The sequence below is a fragment of the Ammospiza caudacuta genome, chromosome 24 (assembly GCF_027887145.1).
Source record: "Ammospiza caudacuta isolate bAmmCau1 chromosome 24, bAmmCau1.pri, whole genome shotgun sequence".
In the NCBI taxonomy this organism is placed as follows: domain Eukaryota; kingdom Metazoa; phylum Chordata; class Aves; order Passeriformes; family Passerellidae; genus Ammospiza; species Ammospiza caudacuta.
Genome location: NC_080616.1, coordinates 5350733 through 5377982, shown reverse-complemented (window position 1 = coordinate 5377982; position 27250 = coordinate 5350733). Strand labels below are relative to the sequence as shown.

At 52.1% G+C, this 27250-nt stretch overlaps 1 protein-coding gene across 1 annotated transcript; it reads left to right on the top strand.

Moving 5' to 3' along the window:
* Positions 1 to 95: 95 nt before the first annotated feature.
* MFSD4A (major facilitator superfamily domain containing 4A) lies at positions 96 to 26938 on the top strand. The gene is made up of 10 exons (XM_058819436.1): positions 96 to 340; positions 7580 to 7778; positions 8756 to 8995; positions 16638 to 16806; positions 18620 to 18735; positions 19072 to 19245; positions 21160 to 21307; positions 23581 to 23651; positions 23819 to 23939; positions 25409 to 26938. Exons 1-10 carry the CDS (start codon positions 111 to 113, stop codon positions 25471 to 25473), a joined length of 1533 nt encoding a protein of 510 aa, XP_058675419.1. The 5' UTR covers positions 96 to 110; the 3' UTR covers positions 25474 to 26938.
* Positions 26939 to 27250: the final 312 nt, after the last annotated feature.

The following is a 27250-nucleotide window of genomic DNA, read 5'->3' as shown; positions in this document are numbered from 1 at the left end:
GAAGGAGGAGCGGGGAGCGGGGCGGCGGCAGCGGGGCCGGAGCCGGAGCCCGGAGCTCGGAGCTCCAGCAGCGGGGCCGCCCCGCGCCGCCGCCAGCGCCGCAGCGCAGGATGTGGTGGGACGAGCGGGTGTCGGCGCGGTTCCGGAGGAACCTGCAGCCCACCCTCACCTACTGGAGCGTCTTCTTCAGCTTCGGCCTCTGCATCGCCTTCCTGGGGCCCACGCTGCTGGACCTGCGCTGCCAGACCCAGAGCTCGCTCTCGCAGATCACCTGGGTGTTCTTCTCGCAGCAGTTCTGCCTCCTGCTCGGCAGCTGCCTCGGAGGGGTCTTCAAGAGGACGTAAGAGCCCGGAGAACTCAGCGCCGCTCGCTGGGGGGCTCCCCGCGGACCCCCCGCCCTTGGCCCGCAGCGCGGTGGGCAGCGCCGGCCGGGCTTGGGGGGATGAGCCGGGTTTGGGGGGGATTGAGCCGGGTTTGGGGGGGATTGAGCCGGGTTTGGGGGGTTGAGACGAGCTTGGGGGCTGAGCAGGGCTTGAAGGGCTGAGCCAGGTTTGGGGGCTGAGCCGGGCTTGGGGGATGAGCCGGATTTAGGGGATTGAGACGAGTTTGGGGGGCTGAGCCGGACTTGGGGGTTGAGCCGGGCTTGGAGGGATGAGACGAGCTTGGGGGCTGAGCCAGGCTTGAGGAGCTGATCCGGGTTTGGGGATTGAGCCGGGTTTGTGGGGATTGAGCCGGGTTTGTGGGGATTGAGCCGGGTTTGTGGGGATTGAGCCGGGTTTGTGGGGATTGAGCCGGGTTTGGGGATTGAGCCGGGCTTGGGGAGCTGATCCGGGTTTGGGGGATTGAGCCGGGCTTGGGGGAGTAAAGCGAGCTTGGGGAGCTGAACCGCGCTTGGAGGGCTGATCCAGGTTTGGGGGCTGAGCCAGGTTTGGAGGATTGAGCCGGGTTTGGGGGCTGATCCGGGTTTGGGGGCTGATCCGGGTTTGGAGGATTGAGCCGGGTCTGGGGGCTGAGCCGAGCCGTGGATGCTGCCTGGGTAAAATCCACTCCCGAGTGGAAGCGGGCACGGGGGGTGTCGCGGAGGGTCCGCAGCCCTCGGGGTCCCCTCGTTGAGGGATTCCCTCCCCCGGCAGCCCCGCTCGGCTCCCGGTGCGGTTCCATCCCCGGAGCAGCCCCAGCGTGGAGTTCCAGCCAGAACTTCCCGCCAGGAATTACTTCTTTTGTTGTTTTCTGGATTTATTTAATTTTTTTTCCCTCTCCTTAACCTTGGTTGTTTATCGCCCAACCAAGAATATTTTTGGCAAGCGTGCTTTAATAACCTCGGCGTCGGAAATGGAGGCAGCGCCGCGTTTGGCTGGAGTTTGGGAGAACACGTGGAGGGATGCGAGTGGTCCTCGTGGTGTCCTGATGGAGAGGGGGGGACACGGGGAAGGGGGGAGCCCCAAAAGGGACTCAGAGCCAGCCCCGTGCCCAGGATGTGTCGCAAATAAATCACCCGGGCTGTCTCAGGGCTGAGGATTGCCAGGGAGGCGTTTGATTCGGGGCTGGGTGACAGCTCGGGCATCAGCTGATTATTTACGTTGTCACCGATCCCGGGGCGGTGATGTAACCTCTGTGTGTGTGTGTGTGAGAGATCCACGCACCTCGACGGGGAGAATCCCCCAGGAATCCTCGGGAAAACCTCCTTAAAACCCGCTGGGTGTGGGATCTTTGTGGATTGAGGCGAGTCCTGGATGCTGGAGCAGCTGCGAGCGGAGCCGTCCTGGTGCCACCAGCGTGGAGGGGACAATTGGGGCACTGGGGACAGCACGTGGGGACTTTGCTGCGGCTCTGCCACAGCTCCGGCAGTGCTGGCTCAGCAGCGGAGCCTCTGCCAGCCCCCGGGGCTGCCTCGCATATGTTTGGAGGAAAATGCAGAATTCCCGCTGCCAGCTCCTTCCCAAAGCCCCACAGAACCCATCGGGGCTTTTGTGATTTGGGGATTCACGAAGTTTGAGCTGTGTTTTGGGGGGGGGGGGGGGGAAAAAGTGTGTTCGGTGCTGGTTGGGAAGCAGGATGTGTTTGGGATTTGTGGAGTCCCCACTGGGGAGTGACAGCGCGGCCAGGCAGGCAGGAGGGAATATTTGGGATATTTGGAGCTTGTGAGTGTTGTGGGGAGGTCACTCAGAGCCTCGCAGCCTCCAAATGTGTGGGAATAAAAATTGTTCAGGCTCCAGGAGCTCCGGTACAATCCCTTCTGCAGGGATGGATGGGCAGAGCCGGCCTGCCAGGGCTTTATAAATCAAATTATGGTGCCCTCAGGGCTGCCAGGGAGGAGCACTGGGCAGGTCATTTTTCCAGCTGGGAGATGGAAACCTGCTGTGGAGCATCCCTGGAGCCTGGCTGGGAGCTGAGGGTGGTTCCTGATGCAGAATTTGCTGTTTCCTGTGCTGGTGTTCACAGGGGTCCCAGGATGAGGGAAGAGACGAGGATCTGCCCCTGTGTTCCAGAAGGCCTGATTTATTATTTTATGATATATATTACATTAAAACTATACTCAAAGAATAGAAGAAAAGGTTTCATCAGAAGGCTGGCTAAGAATAGAATAGTAAAAAATGACAACAAAGGTTTGTGGCTTGGACAGAGAGTCTGAGCCAGCTGACTGTGATTGGCCATTAATTAGAAACAACCAACATGGGCTAATCAAAGCCCTGTATGTAAACATTAATCAATGCAAACCTGTTGCATCCCACAGCAGCAGATAACCATTGTTTGCATTTTGTTCCTGAGGCCTCGCAGCTTCTCAGGAGGAAAAGCCCTAAGGAAAGGATTTTTCATAAAAGATGTCTGTGACAGCTTCCTTTGGGTTAAATCGCTCTGGGTGACCCCTGGGGGACAGCGGTGCCAGCAATGGGTGGTGGCACCTGAACCCAGGCTCTCCTGTCCCCAGGGAAGCTGCTGGGAGCTGCTCCTGGAGCTCAGGGACAGGGATTTCTGTGCTGCTCTGTCCCTTCAGCACAACCCAGCTCCACAATTTCACGGAAATGCAAAGTTTGCACTGCCAGGGCATGGAGGAACGATGCTGCTGCTCTGTCCTGCAGTCCTGGGATGGCTGCTGGTCCCTTTTTGGGGGTGCAGAGGCAGCAGCCCCCCAGGAAATGGGGTTTGAGCTCCCTGGGGTTTGCTGGGAGGTGTGAGGAGCTCTGCCCCAGGAAATGCAGATTTTCCCAGGGTTTGCATCCCTGGGGATGGGGCCGGAGCCTCCTGCAGGAGCACAGAGAGCCCCAAAAGGAGCCCTGAACACCCCAGGGACTCTTCATGCCTGGAATCAGCTGGGAAAGATCCCAAGAGCCCCTGATGGGGAAGCAGGAACAGCTCCAGGGATGGAAATGGGATGGGAGAGCTGGGAGGAGCAGCCTGGCCTCAGACACACAGGGGGAGCTGAAATTTTGGGGAAGTTCCCACCCTGGCACTGCCAGCTCCAGAGGGGAGTTCTGTGCGTTTTCCTTCCCCATTTTGCTGCATTTCAGGTTTGAATTGTGAGGCTGAAGCCCTGCACACGCTGCTGACAGAAGCACCAGGGTGCCCCAGATTGGTGTTGGGATATTTTTTAAATTCAGAAATTCAGCATTTTTGTGTCCTGTTAAAAATTTGCTTCTTTTGGGGCAGCCCTGGATTGATCCCAGCACTGTGGGCACAGACCAGGAAGGCACTGGGCAACCTGGGGCTGTGCTGGAGCCCTGGGCAGGTTTGGGGAAATCCTCACTCCTGGCACTGCCAGCTCCCTTGGGGAGCTCAGTGCTCCTGCATTTCATTTTCCTTCCCCATTTTGTTGCATTTCAGGCTCGAATTGTGAGGTTTAACCCTGCACACGCTGCTGACGGAAGCACCAGAGTGCCCCAGATTGGTGCTGGGATTTTAATTTTTTTTTTTTTTTTTTTAAATTCAGAAACGGCATTTTTGTGTTCTGTTTTTTGTGTCCTGTTAAAAATTTGCTTTTTTTAGGGCAGCCCTGGGCTGATCCCAGTGCTGTGGGCAGCGACCAGGAGGGCACTGGGGCTGTGCTGGAGCCCTGGGCAGGCTCCTCTCAGCCTGACCCACCCCATTCCTGCAGGCCTGAGGGCATGGGACCCTTTTCTTGTCCTCTCACAGCCCCTGCTCTGTCAGATTCCCATCTCCCGGAGCTCTCAGGACCCTTCACTGTCACTGCCACCTTTTGTGGCTCGGAGAGCAGCACAGCATGAGCCCTTTGGGGACACAAACCCCCCGAGGGTGGCTCTGCTTGCTGCAGGAGCCAAGGGGAGCAGCAGTGAGATCATCCTCACCTCCTCCTCATCCTCACCTCCTCCTCCTCCTCATCCTCACCTCGTCCCCTCGGGCCTTTGGCTTTCTAATGATCGCTTTTGCAAGTCTGAGCTGGCCTGATTATCATTTTTGCTCTTGATCTCAGGGATTTGGAAAACGCTCCCTGAGGTGGGGGAAAAAATAGAACAGTGCTGGGAGCTGGAGGGATCCAATGGGAACACCGAGGTGGGGGCTCCTAAACCCCTGTGGGAGGGATTTGCTGGCCGGGGGTGCAGGATTGGCTCTGGGATTGCCCATCCTGATCCTGCAGGGATCGGTCCAAACCTCTCCGGGGTTTGGGATGGAGCCAGGGCGTGCTCTGGGTGCTCTGGGATGGAATTTGGGACACTGCAACCCTGCTGGAGGAGAATTTCCCATCCTGATCCCAGAGAGATCAGTTCAGGCCCCTCATGAGCAGCTGTGGGTTTGGGATGGAGGCAGGGTGTGCTCTGGGTGCTCTGAAATGAAGTTTGGGACATTGCAGGGCTCATTTTGCACCTCGTGGTAGAGAATTTCCCATCCTGATCCTACAGGGATCAGCCCAAAACCTCTCCTGGGCAGCTGTGGGTTTGGGATGGAGGCAAGAAATGCTCTGGGTGCTCTGAAATGAAATTTGGGACGTTGCAACCCTGCTGGAGGAGAATTTCCCATCCTGATCCTACAGAGATCAGCCCAAACCTCTCCTGTGGATTTGGGATGGAGGCAGGAGGTGCTCTGGGTGCTCTGAAATGAAGTTTGGGACATTTCAGACCCTTCTGGAGGGGAGCCTGCCCTGTGTTGGGGACACAGAGACCAGGCTGTGACACCAGGGCTGCTTTTTCAGCCCTTTGGAAAGGTTTGGCATCATCAGAACAGGCTGAGTTCACGGGGTGCCTCATTTTGGGTGCCCCCCAAGGGTTTTGTGTGTCAGGAAATCATCCCTGAGGGCTGAGCTGAGTCTCCCAACCCCACCTGGGGCCTGGCACTGGCAGCAGCAATCCCTTGGTCCCCCTCATGCCACCACCCTGGGCTGGTGGCATTTGCAGGGGCACCATTGTGTCATTAACCCATGGCTGGGGGCAGGAGTTTTGACCCACGGTGACATTTTAAATGCTCATTAAGGACATTAAACCCCCCCAATCAGTGTTTCACTGGTGATGAGGCTGCTCCCCAGCCAGGCAGGGGGGTCCTGCAGAGTTTTCTTTGTGCTTTTCAGGGAGTGTATGACTCTGCATCACACTCCCTCCCGTCAGACAGCCCATGAAATGTAGGACAGTCCAAATCTCCACAAAAAACCCCAAATATTTTGCAGTTTTGACGATTCTCTGGGAGGTTTTCCCATCGCTCCCAGGCTCGGGTTCCCCAGCTCTGGGGAGGGAGAGCCTCGGAGCTGCTCCTGTCTCATTTGCCAGGCGCTTTTCCTGCCGTGACTGTGCACATCTCCCAGCTCCCTCCCTCCCTCCCCCAGAAATCCCACGGCTCTGCTGTCAGAGGACCATCAGTAGTCACAGATTGGAAAACACTGGCTGCTCCTGCGCTGGGCTGGGTACAGGGAGGCTCTGGCACTGCCAGAGGGGCAGGAGGTGCCCTTGGCACCGGCAGGAGCAGCGAGCAGGACATGGAGGGCCCGGTCACTGTGGGGCTGCAGATGGAGGAGGGCTCTGACAGGGCCAGGGACAGTGACAAGGCCAGAGAGAAGTGACAAGGCCAGGGACAGTGATAGGGCCAGATCTGTGATACGGCCAGGAACAGTGACAGGGCCTGGGACAGTGACATGGCCAGGGACAGGCCCAGATCTGTGATATGGCCCAGGAACAGTGACAGGGCCTGGGACAGTGACATGGCCAGGGACAGGCCAAGATCTGTGATATGGCCCAGGGACAGTGGCAGAGCCAGGAACAGTGACAGGCCCAGATCTGTGACATGGCCCAGGGACAGTGGCAGAGCCAGGAACAGTGACAGGGCCAGGGCTGTGATATGGCCCAGGAACAGTGACATAGCCAGGGCTGTGATATGGCCTAGGACTGTGATATGGCTAGGGACAAGTGATATGGCCCAGGAACAGTGACAGGACCAGGGCAGTAACAGGCCCAGATCTGTGACATGGCCAGGGACAAGTGACATGGCCCAGGGACAGTGACAAGGCCAGGGACAGGCCCAGATCTGTGACATGGCCCAGGGACAGTGAACGGGCAGGGCAGTGACAGGCCCAGATCTGTGACATGGCCCAGGGGCAGTGACATGGCCATGGCCAGGCTGTCCTGGCAGGGCAGGAGGGTCTGGCTGGCAGCTGGGTCTCCCCCTCCTCCTCCTCCTCAGAGCCTTCTCCAGCCTGTTTGGGGGTTTCCTTGCTGGGCACTGCTCAGACCCACATCCCCCAGTTACTGATAATTACCAACTGCCACCACCCTGGCTGTGACAGGGACCTGCCAGTGCCACTCTGTCTGCTGTGCTGCTCCAGCCCCATCTCTGCTCATCCCAGTGCTTCACTCTGCTCCTGCTTCCCTCCTTCCTTCCCTCCTTTCCTTCCTTCCCTCCTTCCTTCCTGCCTTCCCTCTTGGCAGCCCTGGAGCCATGAGGTGCCAGCCTGGGCACTGCTCACTGCCAGAGCTGGGAGGGGACAGATCCCATCTCTGGGAAGGGACAGATCCCGGCTCTGGAAGAGGACAGATGCCATCCTTTGGAGGGGATAGATCCCATCCCTCTTGCACCTGGCTGGGTTTTTCTCTATAAAGAGTTTTGTTATTTTGCCTTTTATTAAAACGTTCTTGTTTCCAACGCTCCCACAGAAGCCATCCTGCTGATTTTATGCCTTCTGAGGTAGCTGAGCTATCTTGGGTGTGAAATAAATCTCCAAGAGCTTGAGAGGAGATCCATATTTCAATCCCCTGCAGGAGGAGGTGGCAGTGCCCAGGGGTGGGTGACACTGGGCTGTGGTGTGCAGCATCTCCCTCCTCTCACCAGGAAGTCTGGGGCTGCAGGAGCTGAGATCAATGAGATGAGGGCAGCATGGCTGTTGGATTATATCTTTTTCTTACCCAGAAATGGAGTTTTTGAGAGGTGTTTTATTTTTTTTATTCAATTTTTAGTCTCATGTGAAGGGTGAGGCAATACAGGTGTTACAATTCTCACCGTCACAATCAGAAGGTATCTCCTAATTACAAAGCACTTCATCAGCTTTAACCACACCATGCAATTTTCTATAAATCCATTTCCCACCTGTGACTGCTGCTCTGGTGGTGGCCCTGATTCTGTCCTGCCTCTCTCCCTTCCCCAGGCTGGCCCAGTCCCTGCTGGCCCTGTTTGCCTCGTCCCTGGCCATCTCTCTGGTGTTTGCCATCATCCCCCTGTGCCACAACGTGGTGGTGCTGGCCGTGGTCATGGCCGTGGCCGGGCTGGCCATGGGCTGCATCGACACCATCTCCAACATGCAGCTGGTCAAGATCTACCAGAAGGACTCTGCCATCTTCCTGCAGGTGAGAGCGGCGTCCCCAGCCCCCCTGCGCTGCTCTAGGATGGACTTTAGTTGGAAATTCTCCCCAGAAAGGGCCCTTGGGCATTGGGAGGGTGGAGGCACCATCCATGGAGGTGTCTGAGGAAAGCCTGACTGTGGCATTGTGGGGCCAGGATGGAGTTTAGGAGAAATTTCTCCCCAGAAAGGGTTCTTGGGCATTGGAACGATGGCATCACCATTCCCGCCTGTGGCACTGTGGTGCCCCCACCACCCTGGGCAGGTTTAGGATGGAGTTTAGGAGAAATTTCTCCCCAGAAATGGTCCTTGGGCATTGGGAGGGTGGCATCACCATTCCTGGAGGTGTTTGAGGAAAGCCTGGCTGTGGACTGGGGTGCCTCCACTACCCTAGGCAGGTTTAGAGTGCAGTTTAGGAGGAATTTCTTCCCAGAAAGGATCCTTGGGCATTGGGAGGTTGGCATCACCATTCCTGGAAAGCCTGGCTGTGGCACTGTGGGGTCCTCACTGCCCTGGGCAGGTTTTGGGATGGACTTGAGGAAGAACTTTTTCCCAGAAAGGATCCTTGGGCATTGGGAAGGTGGCATCACCATTTCTGGAAAGCCTGGCTGTGGCACTGGGGTGCCCCCACCACCCTGGGCAGGTTTAGGATGGAGTTTAGGAGAAAATTCTCCCCAGAAGGGGAGGTTGGCATCACCATCCCTGGAAAACCAGCCTGTGGCATTGTGGGCAGGTTGAGGATGGAGTTTAGGAGGAATTTCTTCCCAGAATGGGTGGTCGGGCATTGGGAGGGTGGCATCACCATCCCTGGAGGCATCTGTGGAAAGTGCCACTCAGGTCTGATGACACTGTGGTGTCAGCTCACAGTTTGGACTCGATCCCCCCAAAAGTCTTTCCCAACTGAATTTATTCTGTAATTCTGAGGAGGAGGAGGAGTTGGGGGCTCTGCCACCCTCCTGCTCCATCGTGTCACCCCTCCTGCAGGCCCTGCATTTCTTCGTGGGTTTCGGGGCCCTGCTGAGCCCCCTGATCGCCGACCCCTTTCTGTCGGACACCAACTGCATCCTGGCCAACGGCACGGCCAACGCCTCCAGCAACCTGCCGCACATCCGCAAGTCGCTGCTGCCGCACCACCCCGGCAACCTGTCCCACTACGCCCTGCCCATGAAGGGCATGGTGGTGACACGCGTGTCCTACGCCTTCTGGATCATGGCCCTCATCAACGTGAGTGCTGCGGCCGCGGGATCCAGCTGGGGTCGTCCTGGGAGTACCCAATGGGATTGTCCTGGGAATATTCAATGGGATCGTCCTGGGAGTATCCAATGGGATCATCCTGGGAATATCCAATGGGATCGTCCTGGGAATATCCAATGGGATCGTCCCTGGGGTACCCAATGGGATCATCCTGGGAGTACCCAATGGGATCGTCCTGGGAGTACCCAATGGGATCATCCTGGGAATATCCAATGGGATCGTCCTGGGAATATCCAATGGGATCGTCCTGGGAATATTCAATGGGATCGTCCTGGGAGTATCCAATGGGATCGTCCTGGGAGTACCCAATGGGATCATCCTGGGAATATCCAATGGGATCATCCTGGGAATATCCAATGGGATCGTCCTGGGAATATCCAATGGGATCGTCCCTGGGGTACCCAATGGGATCATCCTGGGAGTACCCAATGGGATCATCCTGGGAATATCCAATGGGATCATCCCTGGGGTACCCAATGGGATCATCCTGGGAGTATCCAATGGGATCATCCTGGGAATATCCAATGGGATTGTCCTGGGAATATCCAATGGGATCATCCTGGGAGTATCCAATAGGATCGTCCCTGGAGTATCCAATGGGATCATCCTGGGGTATCCAATGGGATCGTCCCTGGGGTACCCAATGGGATCATCCTGGGGTATCCAATGGGATCGTCCCTGGAGTATCCAATGGGATCATCCCTGGGGTATCCAGCTGGGATCGTCCTTGGAGTATCCCATGGGATCATCCCTGCTCCAGGGATTTGTGGGGTTTCTGGTGTTTGGGGGGATCCAGCTGGGATCATTCCAGAATATCCAGCTGGGATCATCCTGGGAGTATCCGCTGGGATCATCCTGGGAGTATCCAGTGGGATCATCCCAGAATATCCAGCTGGGATCCCCCCAGGAGTACCCTGTCACAGACATATTTTATGAAAAATCCTTTTGTTCGGATTTTTTCTCCAGAGAGTCTGAGACAGCCACACTTTGATTGGCCGTTAATTAAAAACAACCCCATGATGCACCTGTTGCATCCCACAGCAGCAGATAATCAATGTTTACATTTTGTTCCTGAGGCCTCTCAGCTTCTCAGGAGGAAAAATCCTAAGGGAAGGATTTTTCATAAAATACGTCTGTGACAGTTCCCGGCTGGGATCATCCCTGGAGTATCCAGCTGGGATTGTCCTTCTTCCAGGGATTTGTGGGGTTTGTGGTGTTTGAAGGGTCCTGGAATGGGGTCAGACACAGGAAAAGGATCATTTGTTGCCAAATTCTGTTTTTATCAGGGCTCTTCCCTGCTGGATGTGCTGGGATCAATTCTGGGGTTTGGGGGGGGTTCTGGAATGGGGTGAGATGCAGGGATAGGGTCATTTGTTACCAAATCCTTTTTCCATCAGGGCTCTTCCCTGCTGGGATCCATTCTGGGGTTTGAGGGGTCCTGGAATGGGGTGAGAAACAAGGAAAGGATCATCTGTTGCCAAATCCTGATTTTATCAGGGCTCTTCCCCTGCTGGGATCCATTCTGGGGTTTGTCCGGGCTCTCTGGGAGCAGTTGGTGCCTCCAGCACCTCCCAGGCAGGAGCTGGAGCAGCAAACTCTGCTCAGATCCAGAGTTTTTCCTTCCTGCTCAGCTGGGGCTGGCCTGGCAAGAGGAGATTTGGAGATATTCCCAGGAAAATGCCCTGGATGAAGGGACAGAAGTGATCAGGGCCTCTCTCTGGTTATCATTTTCCCTGGAGGTCTCAGCAGATGTGAAAATCCTTCCTCTGAGGGGGACAGGAGGGACCTGGTGTCCCTTTTGCCCATGCCAGGAGCAGTAAAATGGGTGATCCTGCCTGGCAGCTCCTTCCCTCTGCAATTCAGCTCTCAGAGCCCGAGGACGGGCACATTCCCCTCCTCCTGTCCCTGTTTGCCACCCCTCCTCCGGCACCAGGCAAGGGGAGCTGCACCTCCTTTCCTTGGGCTCTCTCCATTTATTAAATTATTAAAACATCCCAAATTGCCTCCAGTCAGGGGTTTTCCTCCTGTGGGAGGAGCTCGGGCAGGTGCTGGGCTGAGTTTCTGGGTAGAATCACCAAAAAAAGGCCCAGCCTGGGAGGAGGGGCAGCTTTAATCACCTGCAGCTCTGTCTGTGCCACGGGAAATGTGATTTTAATCACTCCGGAGCCAGCAGATCCCGTTGGGGATTTAGTTGGGAGGCAGAGTTTTACACCTGCTTTGAACCCCATGATGGGTCTGATTTGGGAATTTCCAGGGCCCTCTCTGTGTCCTGAGAGGATTTTTGGGGTGGGATGGCACCAGGAGCTGTGGGTTTGTGCATCGGGACACGCTGGAGTGCTGCATGCACCGGTGGGTGGGTGGAATACAGAACTGCCAGGATTCCCACAGGCTGTGCAGGAACACCAGAACGTGGAAAGGAGATTTTGGGATAAGGGTTAAATAACAAACACCCAGTGGGGACTTGGATGTGCTCAGCTCCTGAACCGAGCTGTGATTGCCTTCCCCAAATCCTCGTGGAGGGAATTTTATTTTATTTTATTTTATTTTATTTTATTTTATTTTATTTTATTTTATTTTATTTTATTTTATTTTATTTTATTTATTTTTTTTTATTTTATTTTATTTTATTTTATTTTATTTTATTTTATTTTATTTTATTTTATTTTATTTATTTTATTTTATTTTATTTATTTTTATTTTATTTTATTTTATTTATTTTTATTTTATTTTATTTATTTTTATTTTATTTAATTTTTATTTTTATTTTTATTTTTTATTTATTTATTATTAATTTTTATTTTTATTTATTTTTATTTATTTTATTTTATGTTATTTATTGTGTTTTATTTTATTTTATTTTAACCACCCCAACCTGCTGGAGATCCTGGGTTATTTTATATTTTATTTTATTTTATTTTAATTTCTTTTCATTTATTTTATTTTATTTATTGTATTGTGTTTTATTTTATTTTAACCACCCCAACCTGCTGGAGATGCTGGGTTATTTTATTCTATTCTAGTCTATGTTATTTATTTTATTTTATTTATTTTATTTTATATTTTTTTTATTTTAACCACCCCAACCTGCTGGAGATGCTGGGTTATATTTTATTATATTTTATATTTTATTTTTTAATTTTTATTTTTTATTATTCTATTCTATTCTATTCCATTCCATTCCATTCCATTCATGCCCCCCAACCTGCTGGACATGCTGGGAGCAGCTCAGCTCCAAAGTCCTGACCCTTTTCAAGGTGGAAACAGCAGAGGAAGATGATGGGAAGGGGTTTTTAAACCTGCACGGACGTGGGTGAAAAGAGTTAACAGCAGAAATGGAAACCAGGAGCAGCAGCTTGGTTATAAAATGGCCAAATCCCACATTTCCAGCCCGGTTTTTGTGTGGATTCTGACAAGGCACGAGCTGAAATGATTCATTTCGAGCTCTTGCTTTTGTTTAGAGTGGAAATGTCTCAATCTGACTCTGGCACGAGCGCTCAGTGCCGAGCTGACAGCGGAGCTGTGCCGATGTTTTTGAAGCAAAATGGGTTTGCTTTGGGAAAATGAAGCAGCTCAGCATAATCAAAACAAAGCGCTTGGAGCACTCCCAGCCAAAATCTTTCACTCAACGAGAAAAATTTTGTGCCTTTTCATCCAGATTTTGGAACAAAACCCCCCATATTTTAGAGTTCAGCTCTCCCACAGAACGGAAATTTCATCGCCCAGCGCGTTGGAAGAGGCTGGAAATCAGGGAAATGTCCGTGGAGAGGGAGGTGTTGGTCAGGAAGGTGCTGTCCCAGGGGAAGTGTGGGACTCTCCATTGTGCTCTGCAGGAGCCTGGGACACAATGGCAGGGAAGGATCCCGGATTCCTGGGGGAAACAGCCAGAAATAGCAGCAGGAGGGAGCTGGAACATCCCCACGCTGAGCTGGGGGATGCAGCAGCTTGTGGGGATTTGGGGGATGGATAAAAGCTGCCAGGTGAGGGAGGGAGCAGCTCTGGGAATTTGGGAGGTTTTGGGTGCTGGGAATTGGGAATTCTGCTTGGCCAGGTGAGGGAGGGAGCAGTTCTGGGAATTTGGAAGGAGGGAGCTGGAACATCTCCACGCTGAGCTGGGGGATGCAGCAGCTTGTGGGGATTTGGGGATGGATAAAAGCTGCCAGGTGAGGGAGGGAGCAGCTCTGGGAATTTGGGAAATGTTGGGAATTGGGGGTTCTGGTGAGGGAGAGAGCAGCTCAGGGAATTTGGGAGGTTTTGGGTGCTGGGAATTGGGAATTCTGCTTGGCCAGGTGAGGGAGGGAGCAGCTCTGGGAATTTGGGATGTGTTGGATGTTGGGAATATGGGAATTGGGGGCTCTGCTTGGCCAGGTGAGGAGGGAACAGCTCTGGGAATTTGGGGAGTGTTGGGTGCTGGGAATTGGGGGTTCTGGTGAGGGAGGGAGCAGCTCTGGGAATTTGGAAGGAGGGAGCTGGAACATCCCCACGCTGAGCTGGGGAATGCAGCAGCTTGTGGGGATTTTGGGGATGGATAAATCTGCCAGGTGAGGGAGGGAGCAGCTCTGGACATTTGGGAGGTTTTGGGTGCAGGGAATTCTGCTTGGCCCTTGGCTCCTGGTGGGGAATGCTCTGGTGTCCCTTTTTCCCTTGGGAAAAGAAAATATTTCTGCCAAAAAAACCCAAAAAAACAAAACAAAACAAAAAAAAAAAAAAACAAAAAAAAAAAAAAAAAAAAAAAAAAAAAAAAAAAAAAAAACACAAAAAGCAGCAAAAAATATCCTGGGAAGGAATTCTGGGAGAAAATGGCACCAAAATCTGGTTGTCCAGGAGAGCAGGGAAAACCCCACAGTGGGAGTGGGAAATGGGGAATCCCAAACTGGGGACTGGGATACACCCAGAGTGGGACTGGGAAATGGGAATCCCAAACTGGGGACTGGGATACACCCAGAATGGGACTGGGAAATCCCAAACTGGGGGCAATGGATACACCCAGAGTGGGACTGGGAGTTGGGGAATCCCAAACTGGGGCCCAGGGATATCAGGGGCACTGGGAACTGGGGAATACCAAACTGGGGGACAGGAATACAACCCCAGTGGGAATTGGGGAATCTCAAACTGGGGCACAGGGATGCACACAGAGTGGGACTGGGAACTGGGGAATCCCAAACTGGGGACTGGGATACACCCAGAGTGAGACTGGGAGTTGGGGAATCCCAAACTGGGGCCCAGGGATATCAGGGGCACTGGGAACTGGGGAATCCCAAACTGGGGGACAGGAATACAACCCCAGTGGGAATTGGGGAATCCCAAACTGGGGCCTTGTCCTGGAGGCTGGGAGTGCCCAGGGCCGTTATCTGCACAGCCAGGCCCTCTGAGGGGAGGGAATATTTTTGCTAAATCTGCAATTCAGAAGAATGAAATCTGGTGCTGACCTCCGGAAGGATCAGAACCATCAAGCAAATGCGTTTTTCTTCCATGGGACCGAACTCACTGTTCCTATTCCCATTGTTCCCAGAACAATGCAGGCCTCATAAATGAATTCAGGCTGGAGGGGCGGGGTGGGAGGCGGGGGGGGGGGGGAATTCTCCATACATTTAAATCATGCCACGAGCCAACAAAAGGCAGGAAATTTGGAGCTGGAGCTCACACTTGCTCCCAGACATGTAGAAAACAAGGGAATGAGCTGTCACTTAGGATTTCCTGGCTTTCTCCCCCGGTTGGTTGCAGTGTAAACAGCGCTGGGCTGTGCTGGGAGGAGACGGGAGAGCTTCGCTTGCTCCCCTCAAAAAAAAAAAAAAAATTAGAAAAGGGAAAAAAGAAAATGAAAAAAAGAGCCATTCCCTGTGGAATTGGAGGCACCAGGGAGTCCTGGGTGTGGGCTGGGATGGGCTCGTCCCTTGGGATCGCTGCCGCCCCGTGGGTGTGGGGTGGGACTGTGGGGATCGTGGTGGGACCATGGAGCGCTGGAGCATCCCTGGATGCACAGAGGACCCCAGAGCTGAGGCTGGACCCTCCCTGCGGTGCTCAGGCCGTGCCCTGCAGGGCCCTGGGCTGTCCCTGTTGGCCTGGGAACCGCGGGCTCCTCTCTCAGGAGGTGCTGAGCAACCCCTGCTAATGGCTGGGGATGGGGATGGGAGCAGCTCCCGCTTCCCTCGGGCAGAATTCCAACTGCTCTGCCCCCACAGCCTCCGGGCTTCCACTCTTGGGGCAGCAGCAGCACAGGGCTGGAGCCCAGAACGTTTGGGGTTTGGCACTTTGGGACCCCAGAACGTTTGGGGTTTGGCACTTTGGGACCCCAGAACGTTTGGGGTTTGGCACTTTGGGACCCCAGAACGTTTGGGGTTTGGCACTTTGGGACCCCAGAACGTTTGGGGTTTGGCACTTTGGGACCCCAGAACGTTTGGGGTTTGGCACTTTGGGACCCCAGAACGTTTGGGGTTTGGCACTTTGGGAGCCCAGAACATTTGGGGTTTGTAGGGCTTGAACTTTGGGACCCCAGAACATTTGGGGTTTGGCACTTTGGGAGCCCAGAACGTTTGGGGTTTGTAGGTCTGGCACTTTGGGAGCTTTGTCTGGGGTCCCTGTGCCCATTTCCAGGTGAATGCTGGAGCCTGGGGCTGCCTGGGGGTGCCCCAGTGGATCAGGAGATTTTTCTCCCAGTTTTCTCCCTCTTTTCCCCTCTCCAGCCTCAGCATCTCCCATCCCCACCTCTCCTTGCTCTGAAATTCCCTTCAGGCACCTCCCCTGCGGAATCTGAGCCCAGCACCTCAAACCTCTGCTGCTGGGGGAGCTGGGCTGTGGTTTTGGGGTGGTTTTGTGGGTGATTTTGTGATGATTTTGGGATGTTCAGGTGCTCACCCCTCCTCTATCCTCTCCCCAGCTGCCAGTGCCTATTGCTGCTGCTGGGGGAGCTGGGCTGCGGTTTTGGGGTGGTTTTGGGGTGATTTTGGGGTGTTCAGGTGCTCATTCCTCCTCTGTCCTCATCCCAGCTGCCAGTGCCCATCGCTGCTGCTGGGGGAGATGGGCTGGGATTTTGGAGGTGATTTTGGGGTGATTTTGGGGTGATTTTGGGGTGTTCAGGTGCTCACCCCTCCTCTATCCTCTCCCCAGCTGCCAGTGCCCATCGCTGCTGCTGGAGGAACTGTGCTGTGGTTTTGGGGTGGTTTGGGGTGGTTTTGGTGTAGTTTTTGGGGTGATTTTGGGTTGTTCAGGTGCTCACCCCCCCTCTATCCTCTCCCCAGCTGCCAGTGCCCATCGCTGCTGCTGGAGGAGCTGTGCTGTGGTTTTGGGGTGGTTTGGGGTGGGTTTGGGGTGATTTTGAGGATGTTTTTGGGGTGATTTTGGGGCGTTCAGGTGCTCAGCCCAGCTGCCAGTGCCCATCGCTGTTACTGGAGGAGCTGGGCTGTGGTTTTGGGGTGGTTTGGGGTGGTTTTGGGGATGTTTTTGGGGTGATTTTGGGGTGTTCAGGTGCTCAGCCCCCCTCTGTCCCCTGCCCAGCTGCCAGTGCCCATCGCTGTTACTGGAGGAGCTGGGCTGTGGTTTTGGGGTGATTTTGGGGTGATTTTGGGGGTGATTTTGGGGTGTTCAGGTGCTCAGCCCCCCTCTGTCCCCTGCCCAGCTGCCAGTGCCCATCGCTGTGTTCTTCCTGCTCTACAAGGAGCGCATGGTGCCCTGCTTCAACGGCAGCAGCCACCCGCTGCTGTCAGCTGATGAGCTGGCCCTGGAGACACGGCCTGGGGACAAGGACGAGCTCTCCACCGCTGCCCAGAGACCCCACACAGCTGCAGGTGAGCTCTCTCATGGATTTTGGGGAGAAAAAGCCAGATTTGAGTGGCTGGGTGTAATGGGAAACCCCAGCGCTGCTGTCTGTTGCAAAGTGTGCGCAGGGATCTCATCCAGGAATACCCAAACAAAACATTTGGTGCCCAAATTGCCCTCAAATCAGATGAAATCTTGAATTGAGGTTGGTGTCCCAATTCCAGTGAGGCCTCCAGGCTGTGTTTCTCCATTCCATGTTTCTCTGAGCCACCCTAAAGCCCCCCAACCCTTCAGGGACACGTGGCAGTTGTGCCCCTAAATTCCCTCCTGCTTTTGGGTCACATTTCTTCAGGTTATTCTCTTTAAAGGGTCACATTTCTTACTGATTATTCAGTTTAAAGAGTCACATTTCTCACTGATTATTTCAGTTCATTGTGCTGCAGACGCTGATTTTTATGGGAAAGGAATAAGAAACAACCAATTTCCCCTCCCTTGTTTGAGGGGAAAAGTGAAATCCAGCAATAGTTTGCTCTTGACCTCATGGCTGCACCCTGCCTTGGGGACAATGGGGACATTGTTCTTTCCTGGCCAGCAGGGACGTGTCACAGTCAATTCTTTGGGTAAACAGTGAATATCTCAGAAGTAAATACGGTTCAGGACTTTGGGAAGTGTTCCGTGTTGTTCCTGGAGAGATGGCTTTGGCCCCGGGCAATGAAAGGGGATTTCAGGGAATTCTTCAGGGTGAGGAGGTGTGGAATTTTGAGGTATGGAGAGTCCAGGATTTTGGTGTGTGGAGAGCTGGGATCCCAGGGTGAGAAGAGCCAGGATTTTGGGGTGAGAAGAGCCAAGATTTTGGGGTGAGAAGAGCCAAGATTTTGGGGTGAGAAGAGCCAGGATTTTGGGGTGAGAAGAGCCAGGATTTTGGGGTGAGAAGAGCCAGGATTTTGGGGTGAGAAGAGCCAGGATTCTGGGGTATGGAGAGCCAGGATTTTGGGGTGTGGAGAGCCCTGGATTTTGGGGTGAGAAGAGCCCAGGATTTTGGGCTGTGGAGAGCTGGGATCACAGGGTATGGAGAGCCAGGATTTTGGCATATGGAGGGCCAGGGTTTTGGTATATGGAGAGCCCAGGATTTTGGGGTGAGGAGACCCAGGGTTTTGGGGAATGGAGAGTCAGGATTTTGGGGTGTGGAGAGCCAAGGTTTTGGGGTGAGAAGAGCTCAGAATTTTGGGGTGTGGAGAGCCCAGGATTTTGGCATATGGAGAGCCAGGATTTTGGGGGGTGTGGAGAGCCAGGATTTTGGGATATGGAGAGCCCTGGATTTTGGGGTGAGAAGAGCCCAGGATTTTGGGGTGTGGAGAGCTGGGATCCCAGGGCATGGAGAACCCAGGATTCTGGGGGTATGGAGACCCAGGATTTTGGCATATGGAGAGCCCAGGATTTTGGGGTATGGAGAGCCCAGGATTTTGGTGTGTGGAGAGCCCAGGATTTTGGGGTGTGGAGAGCCAAGATTTTGGGGGATGGAGAGCTGGGATCCCAGGGTATGGAGAGCCAGGATTTTGCAGTGTAGAGAGCCAGGATCTTGGGGTGTGGGCAGCAGGTACCCCAAAGTACCAGGATCCCAGGCTGTGGGCAGACCCCAGACCCATTCCCATTTCCCTCTGGAAGCTCAGAGGAAGGTGAAGGTGAGCTGGAGTCCCCCGAGCTCAGCGGTGCCTGATGTTCAGGGTCCTGCTTGGCTCTGTCCTGCAGCTGTCCCACAGAGCAAACCCCTCTGAGGGCTGGCGGCCACCCAGCCCCGGGGGGATGTTCTGCTCAGGTTTGCTGTGCGTTGCTCTCCAGCAGGGCACGAGGATTTGTTCAGCTGCTGCCAGAGCAAGAACTTCCGAGGGGTTTCCTTCACCTATTTCGCCGTGCACATCACCGGCGCTCTGGTTCTCTTCATGACCGACGGGATCGTGGTGAGCGCAGTTGCCCAAATTTCTGGATTTTTTTTTCCTCCCAAAACCCTGTGAAACCCTCAGGGGTTCCTCAATGGTGAGAGGGGTTAGACAGGAATGGGAATTTCCAAGGATAAGCAACCCTGAGCTCTAAATGTGATGTGTGGAGCTCCAAGAGGGCAGGGCAGCCCCTTGGAGAGGGAGGATCTCTGGGTTTTCCTTGGAGCTTTGCCCTTTTGGGACGGACTAAACCCCACATCCTGCTGCTGGCGGATCTGCAAACCCTTCCACCATGCTCTGAGGGACAGAGGAGCCTGAAGTCCCCACGGGGATGTGACAGAGAGGATTTCCCTGCAGGGAGAGTACTCGGGATTCGTGTACAGCTACGCCGTGGAGGAGCCTCTGGCCGTGGTGCACAAGGTGGCCGGGTACCTGCCCAGCCTCTTCTGGGGCTTCATCACCCTGGGCAGGCTCATCTCCATCCCCGTGTCCTACAGGATGAAGCCAGCCACCATGGTCTTCATCAACGTGGTAAGGATGGGGTTAATTGGTTAATTCCTGCGATGGGTTTGGGGCTGCAGCTCCTCTCACACCTGGCGGGTTTGCACAGGTAGGGTGGGCGAGGTGCAGCCACAATTTCAAATTTCATTGCCCAACTTTGATTGCCCAGCTTTCCTGAGCCTGCTCCTCAGCTGGGAGAGCTGGCACTAAAAAATGTGCCCGTTTTATTGACTTTACACAGTGACTCCTTCGTGCACAGGGAAATGAATTCCTGGGGTGAATGAATTCCTGAATTCCCTGCCATGGCCAAGGGAAGGCAGCTCACGCTGTGAATTCTCTGCTGAGGCTGCAGCAGCTGGCAGAGCTTGATAAAATCAATAAAACACCTTGGGAAAGGGGCAGGAATCCCTGTGGGATGGGTGAGGAAGATCTGTGTGGGGAAATGGCAGAAAACAGAAAGGGGGTGATCCCAATCCCCTCACAGAGAGAAAAAGCATGAGCAGGCAGTAAATTCCAATTTATGTGAACCAGAAGTGCTTTTGGTGGCTGTATTTTGATAATAAAGCACATTACAGTGAGTTATAATACCCATTGCTGGAGTCAATAAAACACCTTGGGAAAGGGGCAGGAATCCCTGTGGGATGGGTGAGGAAGATCTGTGGGGGGAAATGGCAGAAAACAGGGAGGGGGTGATCCCAATCCCCTCACAGCCACAAAAAGCACGAGCAGGCAGTTAAATTCCAATTTATGTGACCCAGAAGTGATTTTGGTGGCTGTATTTCGATAATAAAGCACATTACAGTGAGTTATAACACCCATCTGACAGGGCGGGGAGAAGATTTTGGGATGTTCTGAGTGAGAATCCCCCTGGCTGCCCCTGACCCCTGTGCAGGGCTGGGAGCTGCTGGAGGATCCTGGAGCCATTGCAGCAGCATCAGAACAAATTCCAGCTCGAATTTGGCTTCTCCAGGGTCCAAATTTTGCTGAGCCGCAATATCAGAGCTCCCTCTGCTGACTCTGCCCTGGATCACTCAGGTTTCCCCCAGTTTTTGGTTATTTCCCCTACAAGCCAGAAGTGAGGGAAATTGAATTTAAATGCAGTTGGCTTTTTGGCTTTATTGCTGTGGCTGCTTGCTGAGCAGTTATTGAGAGTTAATTCTGTAATTACTGAGAGCGACTTCAGTCTTACTCAGCAGAAAAAAGAATTACTGGTGATTAAGACATGTAAATACTCTGGAAGGTATTATTGCATTTAAAAGTATATGTTTCAGATGAAGCCTTAAATTTCTATGTAATGAAATTAAGACTTAATTACCAAGTTATGTAATGAAAATTAGCAAATTCAAAGCCAGATGGATTTTCTTTGGCCATCCAGTTTCTCAAGCACTGATTTTTTTTTTTTTCTTTTTCCCAGCATATTTCCTCTTCCAGATTATTTCCCCTTAAAAACAAACATATTTCCTTTTCCAGACTATTTCCCCTTAAAAATAAACATATTTTCTCTGCCAGAATATTTCCCCTTAAGAATAAATATATTTTCTCTTCCAGACTATTTCCCCTTAAAAATAAACATATTTTCTCTTCCAGACTATTTCCCCTTAAAAAGAAACAAATTTTCTCTTCCAGAATATTCCCCCTTAAAAAGAAACATATTTTCTCCTCCAGAATATTCCCCCTTAAAAACAAACATATATTTTCTCTTCCAGACTATTTCCCCTTAAAAACAAACATATTTCCTCTTCCAGACTATTTTCCCTTAAGAATAAATATATTTTCTCTTCCAGACTATTTCCCCTTAAAAATAAACATATTTTCTCCTCCAGACTATTTCCCCTTAAGAAAAAATATATTTTCTCTTCCAGACTATTCCCTATTAAGCCCAAACCCTAGACCCTGTTGCACTCAGCGTTTTTCTGACTGATTTTTGTGGGTGCTGCCCCGCAGGTCGGGGTGCTCATCACCTTCCTGCTGCTCCTGCTCTTCTCCTCCAGCGTGGTTTTCCTGTTTGTGGGCACGGCCTCGCTGGGGCTGTTCCTCAGCAGCGCCTTCCCCAGCATGCTGGCCTACACCGAGGACATCCTGCAGTACCAAGGTCAGCTGCCATCTCACCTGGCGCATTTTTGCACCCCATCCCTGTGGGATCTCAGCGCCTCAGGATGGAGGTGCAGAGTGGCCGAGAACACCCTTGGGGGGCTCGGGAGTCCTGGAATGTTGCCAGAAGTGTCTGGTGGCAGGGCTTTGATCCTACACAGGAGACGACACCTGTGTGAGGATGGGAGGATTTCACTGGGTGAATGGTGAAGGGATAAGTTAATTAGAGTGTGAAACACAGGGTTTAGGATTTTGGTACAGGGGGGTCTAAAGAAGTAAGATGGAGGAATTGGGGCGTGTCCTGTTCTTCTTCTTCTTCTTCTTGGCCTCCATCTTCTGTGGTGATGGTGGCACTTTGGGATTGGTTATTACTAGAAGTGCACCGGTTAATAAGGGTAGAAGGTATTGGAGAAAAATGATAAATATTGTACACGTAACTTCGGGTATAAAGATAAGTGACCGCCCCGGGGGCTCGCAGTGTGCCCATGGCTGACTTGCTGTGCAGACCTCTGTCGGGCTGAAAGAAAATCTTTTAGATAAACAATTAATAAACACCAAGACCGAGACAAGATCAGAAGTCTCTCCTCGTCCTTTGAAGCGCCGGGCTCTTCAAGGCCATCCCTGGGCCTTTCCAGGCCACCTAAACAGCACAGAAAACCTTACAAGTGGCGTCCCTGGACCTAAACAGCCTAAAACAGCAGCAGAAAACTTAGAAGCCTAAACAGCCGAGAAACCGAGCAAGTGGCATTCCCTGAGCTATCACCAGGACATAAATCAGCCGAGCAAAGAGAAAAGAGAAACGCCGAAAATCTACAAGCGGCGTCCCTGAAATATCTCAGGACGTAAATCAGCAAAGAAAAACATGAAATCTACACATCCCCTTTCCTCAGCTCTTTCTCTCCTCCCTCAGCAGGCCTGGAAGTTCAGGTTTGCATTTGGAGGCAGCTTTGTTGAAGGGAAATGTCCGGTTCTCTGTTTTGCTGATGAATAACGACCCCAGGCAGGGATCCAGCTTCAATTCCTGGTTTGAGGAGCTCAGGGAGGGGCAGGAACGCTGCTGGGGAGGGAGATGGTTCTGGAAACATCACCAGATTACTGAGATGGTTCTGAAAACATCACCAGATTACCTGAGCTGGTTCTGAAAACATCACCAGATTACTGAGCTGGTTCTGGAAACATCACCAGATTACTGAGATGGTTCTGAAAACATCACCAGATTACTGAGATGGTTCTGAAAACATCACCAGATTACTGAGCTGGTTGTGAAAACATCACCAGATTACTGAGCTGGTTCTGGAAACATCACCAATTACCTGAGCTGGTTCTGAAAACATCACCAGATTACTGAGCTGGTTCTGGAAACATCACCAATTACCTGAGCTGGTTCTGGAAACATCACCAGATTACCCAAGATGGAAAGCCCAGAGCTGTGGTGGTGCTCAAAGGGGTCATAGGATGAGGGAAGGGATGAGAATCTTGACTCCATGTTTCAGAAGGCTGATTTATTATTTTATTGTATATATTATATTGAAAGAGAATGATGTATTAAAACTACACTAAAAGAATAGAAGAAAGGAGGGAAGGGAAGGGAAGGGAAGGGAAGGAAAGGAAAGGAAAGGAAAGGAAAGGAAAGGAAAGGAAAGGAAAGGAAAGGAAAGGAAAGGAAAGGAAAGGAAAGGAAAGGAAAGGAAAGGAAAGGAAAGGAAAGGAAAGGAAAGGAAAGGAAAGGAAAGGAAAGGAAAGGAAAGATAACAAAAGCTTGTGACTCTCAGAGAGTCCAACACAGCTGACTGTGATTGGCCATTAATTAAAAACAGCCCCATGAGACCAATCCCAGATGCACCTGTTGCATCCCACAGCAGCAGATAACCATTGTTTGCATTTTGTTCCTGAGGTCTCTCAGCTTCTCAGGAGATAAAACCCTGGCAAAAGGGATTTTTCAGAAAATTTCATGGCTACACAGAGCCTGGCCAGCTCCCCCAGGAGCTCCCTGGCAGCCTCTGTCTTGAGGGCAGTGAGACAGAAACACAAAAACCTTCCCACCACCAGCTCTGCCAGCACAGACAGGTGACAGGAGATTGAATTTTTTTTTTACTTCAACTTTCACCTTTCTGCACTGCTGCAGGTCTGCTGGGGAATTTTCAGCATTAAGTGGGAATGCACGTTGAGTATTTTGATTTTTGTGTGGTGAGATCCACGGGAAAGCTTTCAGGGAGCACAGGGTGGCCCTGCTGGCTGTGCCACTCTGCTGCCACCACCTCTGCTTCCTCACAGGTTGTGCCACCACCGTGCTGGTGACTGGAGCTGGCATTGGAGAGATGGTGCTGCAGCTGCTGGTGGGCTCGGTGAGTAGCCAGGAGCTGGCAAAACACAAAATCAATTTGGAATTTACGAGTCAAACCCTCAGTTCTGCTCCAACTGAGCAGTTATCAGCCAGCAAAGCCCTCCCTGATGATCCACGAGGGATCTGAGTGATGTCTGATCCCTTTTGTAATTTCCCATCCCACTGCAGATTATCCACGATCGGGGCAGCTACAGTTTCCTGGTCTGTGGGATGATCTTTGGATGCTTGGCCTTCACCTTCTACGCCCTGCTGGTGTTTTTCCACAGGATGTACCCCAAGCCCTGCCCAGGTAAGGGAACCCCAGCCCTGAGCCCAGCTTTGGGACGGGAGCAGGAGCAGCACGAGCCTCACTCCAGAGATTCCAGCAAAATGCAAGGAAATGTTTATTTTCCTGCTGCTTCCTCTCCACTTTTCCTGCTTTGTCTTGCCCACAAAGCCTTGGCAGGCACAGCTCAGGGTTTGCTTTCTTTTCTGCTGGAGAAGCAAGGGGAAAAAAGCAGGGATCGCAGACAGCACCAGCTTCCCTGGGCTGTTCCCTGGCTGGAATCCAGGGAATGAGCAGGGCTGCCATCCAAGGGCAGCTGTCAGGCTCTGGGAAAAGCCTCACAGATAAAGGATTTTTGGGTTATCACCTCGGTCTGGAGCTGCTGGTTGTTTTTATACGAAAGGAGCAGAGTGGGACTGGCAAAAAGCACGGCCAGGTGTGGCTTGGGCTGTGCTGGGCACTGCTGGGGTCACAGCTCGAGGGCTGGGAAAGGAACGGAGATGGGGATGGAGCTGGAGAATCCTGAGGGAGCTGGGAAAGGGAATGGAGAAATCGTGAGGGAGCTGGGAAAGGGTTTGGAGAATCCTGGAAAGGGTTTGGAGAATCCTGAGGGAGGATTTGGAGGAGCTGAGGGAGCTAGGAAAGGTTTGGAGAATCCTGAGGGAACCAGGGAAGGGTTTGGAGAGTCCTGAGGGAGCTGGTAAGGGTTTGGAGAAACCTGGAAGGGGTTTGGAGAATCCTGAAGGAGCTGGGAAGGGTTTGGAGGAGCTGAGGGGGCTGGGGAAGGGTTTGGAGAAATCTGGGCAGGGTTTGAAGAGTCCTGAGGGAGCTGGGGAGGGAATGGAGAGTCCTGAAGGGTTTGGAGAATCCTGAGGGAGCTGGGAAGGGAATGGAGGAGCTGAGGGAGCTGAGAAGGATTTGGAGAGTCCTGAGGGAGTGGGAAGGGTTTGGAGAGTCCTGAGGGAGCTGGGCAGGGTTTGGAGAGCCCTGAGGGAGCTGGGCAGGGTTTGGAGAGTCCTGAGGGAGCTGGGGAAGGGTTTGGAGAGTCCTGAGGGAGCTGGGAAGGGTTTGGAGAATCCTGAGGGAGCTGGGGAAGGGTTTGGGGAGTCCTGAGGGAGCTGGGCAGGGGCTCAGCCTGGAGCAAAGGAGGCTCAGGGGGAATTCCTGGCTCTGCACAACTCCTGCCAGGAGGGCACAGCCGGGGGGGATTTGGGATCTTATCCCAGGGAACTGGGACAGGAGGAGAGGGAACGGCCTCAGGCTGGGCTGGGGAGGCTCAGGTTGGACATGAGCAGGAATTTCCTCATGGAAAGGGCTGGAAGGGGCTGCCCAGGGGGGTTTGGAGCACCCATCCCTGGAGGTGCCCAGGGAAGGCCTGGACATGGTGGGGTGACAAAATAACAACATTCCTGAGGGGAAAAACCTCACACCCATCCCCTTTAATCCCAATCAAAGCATCCACTGAGGTGAAATACCGATTTAATCTTTGGCAGAGCTGGACGAGGCCTCCCCGGAGAAAGCAGCAGTGCCTGAGGACACGGGGCAGTACCAGCGCTGAGGGAGGGCCCGGCCCGGCACAAGCAATAAACCCAGCCCCAATTAAACATTAATCCCGAGGGTGATTTCACATTTAATGAACTGAATCATGCAAGTTCTCTGCAATCAAAAGCACAGTAGGTGGGGTGAGGCAGAACCGAAGAAATCAAGCCCAAAATGTCGAGCTGAGCACGGGGGTTGTGCCAAAAATCCTGCCAGCCTGATCCTGGGACTTAAAGCAGGGACATTTGCACAGCAGCTCCTCCTGCAAATGAAGTTTTTTGTTCTCCTGCAAACGAAGGTTTTTTCTCCTGCAAATGAAGTTTTTTCTCCTGTAAATCAACTTTTTTCTCCTGCAAATCAACTTTTTTTACCTGCTCAGAACACAGGGTGAAAAAGGAAAAGCTGCTCTCTGCTCCTCGTCCAAGACTGAATCTTGAAAAGATTTTATTTCTGGCCTGTGGTGCACAGGAACCCCCTCGAATTTGCAGCAAAACCCTGGGTTTTATTCATTTTTGTGATAAATTCTGTGTCACCTCCCTTGATCCTGGCAAAGGGGGGAAATCCCACAGTGGCAGAGCCCCCAGGTGCACATACAGGCAGCAGGGCCTGTCTCTATTTGCACTCTTAATTCCTGTATATTCCACACTCTAAACAGTGTCTTACTCAGCATGCTCAGGCCTCTTCAATGATTTTAAGTAATCATTTGCTTTTTTAATTTTTTTTTTGTTTGTTTTTTGGGAGGGGTTTCTTTGTTTTTTTTTAAGTCAACAATGAGCTGTGCTGGTTCCTTTTGCTTTAAGTCACTCCTCGAGCTGCTCCAGCTGCAGCGTCTTATTTTAATATTGGTTTTATTTCCAACTTCCAAGCCAAGCTCCACGAGAGAAGGGATTTATTTTGAATTTTTATTTTATTTTTTTCTTTTTTTATTTTATTTTTTTCTTTTTCTTTTGCTTTAAGTCACTCCTCGAGCTGCTCCAGCTGCAGCGTCTTATTTTAATATTGGTTTCATTTCCAACTTCCAAGCCAAGCTCCACGAGAGAAGGGATTTATTTTGAATTTTTATTTTATTTTTTTCTTTTTTTATTTTATTTTTTTCTTTTTCTTTTGCTTTAAGTCACTCCTCGAGCTGCTCCAGCTGCAGCGTCTTATTTTAATATTGGTTTCATTTCCAACTTCCAAGCCAAGCTCCACGAGAGAAGGGATTTATTTTGAATTTTTATTTTATTTTTTTCTTTTTTTTTTGGGGAGCTGGGCTCCAGCTGCTTCACCTGTGCAATCTCCTCCTCCTCCTCCTCCAGGTGCCTTGTGTAAGGTACTCCCACAGCCCCAGCATGGCCCGTCCCAGCCACCAGGAAAGGACTGGAATTTTTGGGAATGTTTGGAATTTTCCTGTGCCAGGAGTGGCTGTGGCTGCAACTCCTTGCTTGAACTGCTGTATGTGATGTACATATGTACGTGTGTATATAAAGCAGTGTTTAATTAAAGGAGATTGATTGATTGATTGCTAATTGCTCGCTGGCTGCACTCACTCCCAACACCTCCAGTTCTCAGGTTTTGAAGTCATACATTTAAAATTGAACAGGGTTAAAAAATAAAAAAAAATGAATTGGTTTTGGCATTTGAAAGAGCTGTGGGATGGTTTGGTTTGGGAGGGACATTAAATCCTGTAATTCCTTAAATCCCATAAAGCCTTAAATCCCATAGAGGCTGCATGGGATCTGATCGGGGGCTGGAACAGAATTGGAATTTCTGCTAGGGTTGGAATCAAATCCCAGAAGGGTTTGGGATCCTAAAAA

Coding starts and splice junctions, on each gene's coding strand:
- MFSD4A (XM_058819436.1), top strand. CDS start 111: ATGTGGTGGGACGAGCGGGTGTCGGCGCGGTTCCGGAGGAACCTGCAG. Junction 8,996..16,637: donor GGATCATGGCCCTCATCAAC/GTGAGTGCTGCG, acceptor TCCCCTGCCCAG/CTGCCAGTGCCCATCGCTGT. Junction 16,807..18,619: donor GAGACCCCACACAGCTGCAG/GTGAGCTCTCTC, acceptor GCTCTCCAGCAG/GGCACGAGGATTTGTTCAGC.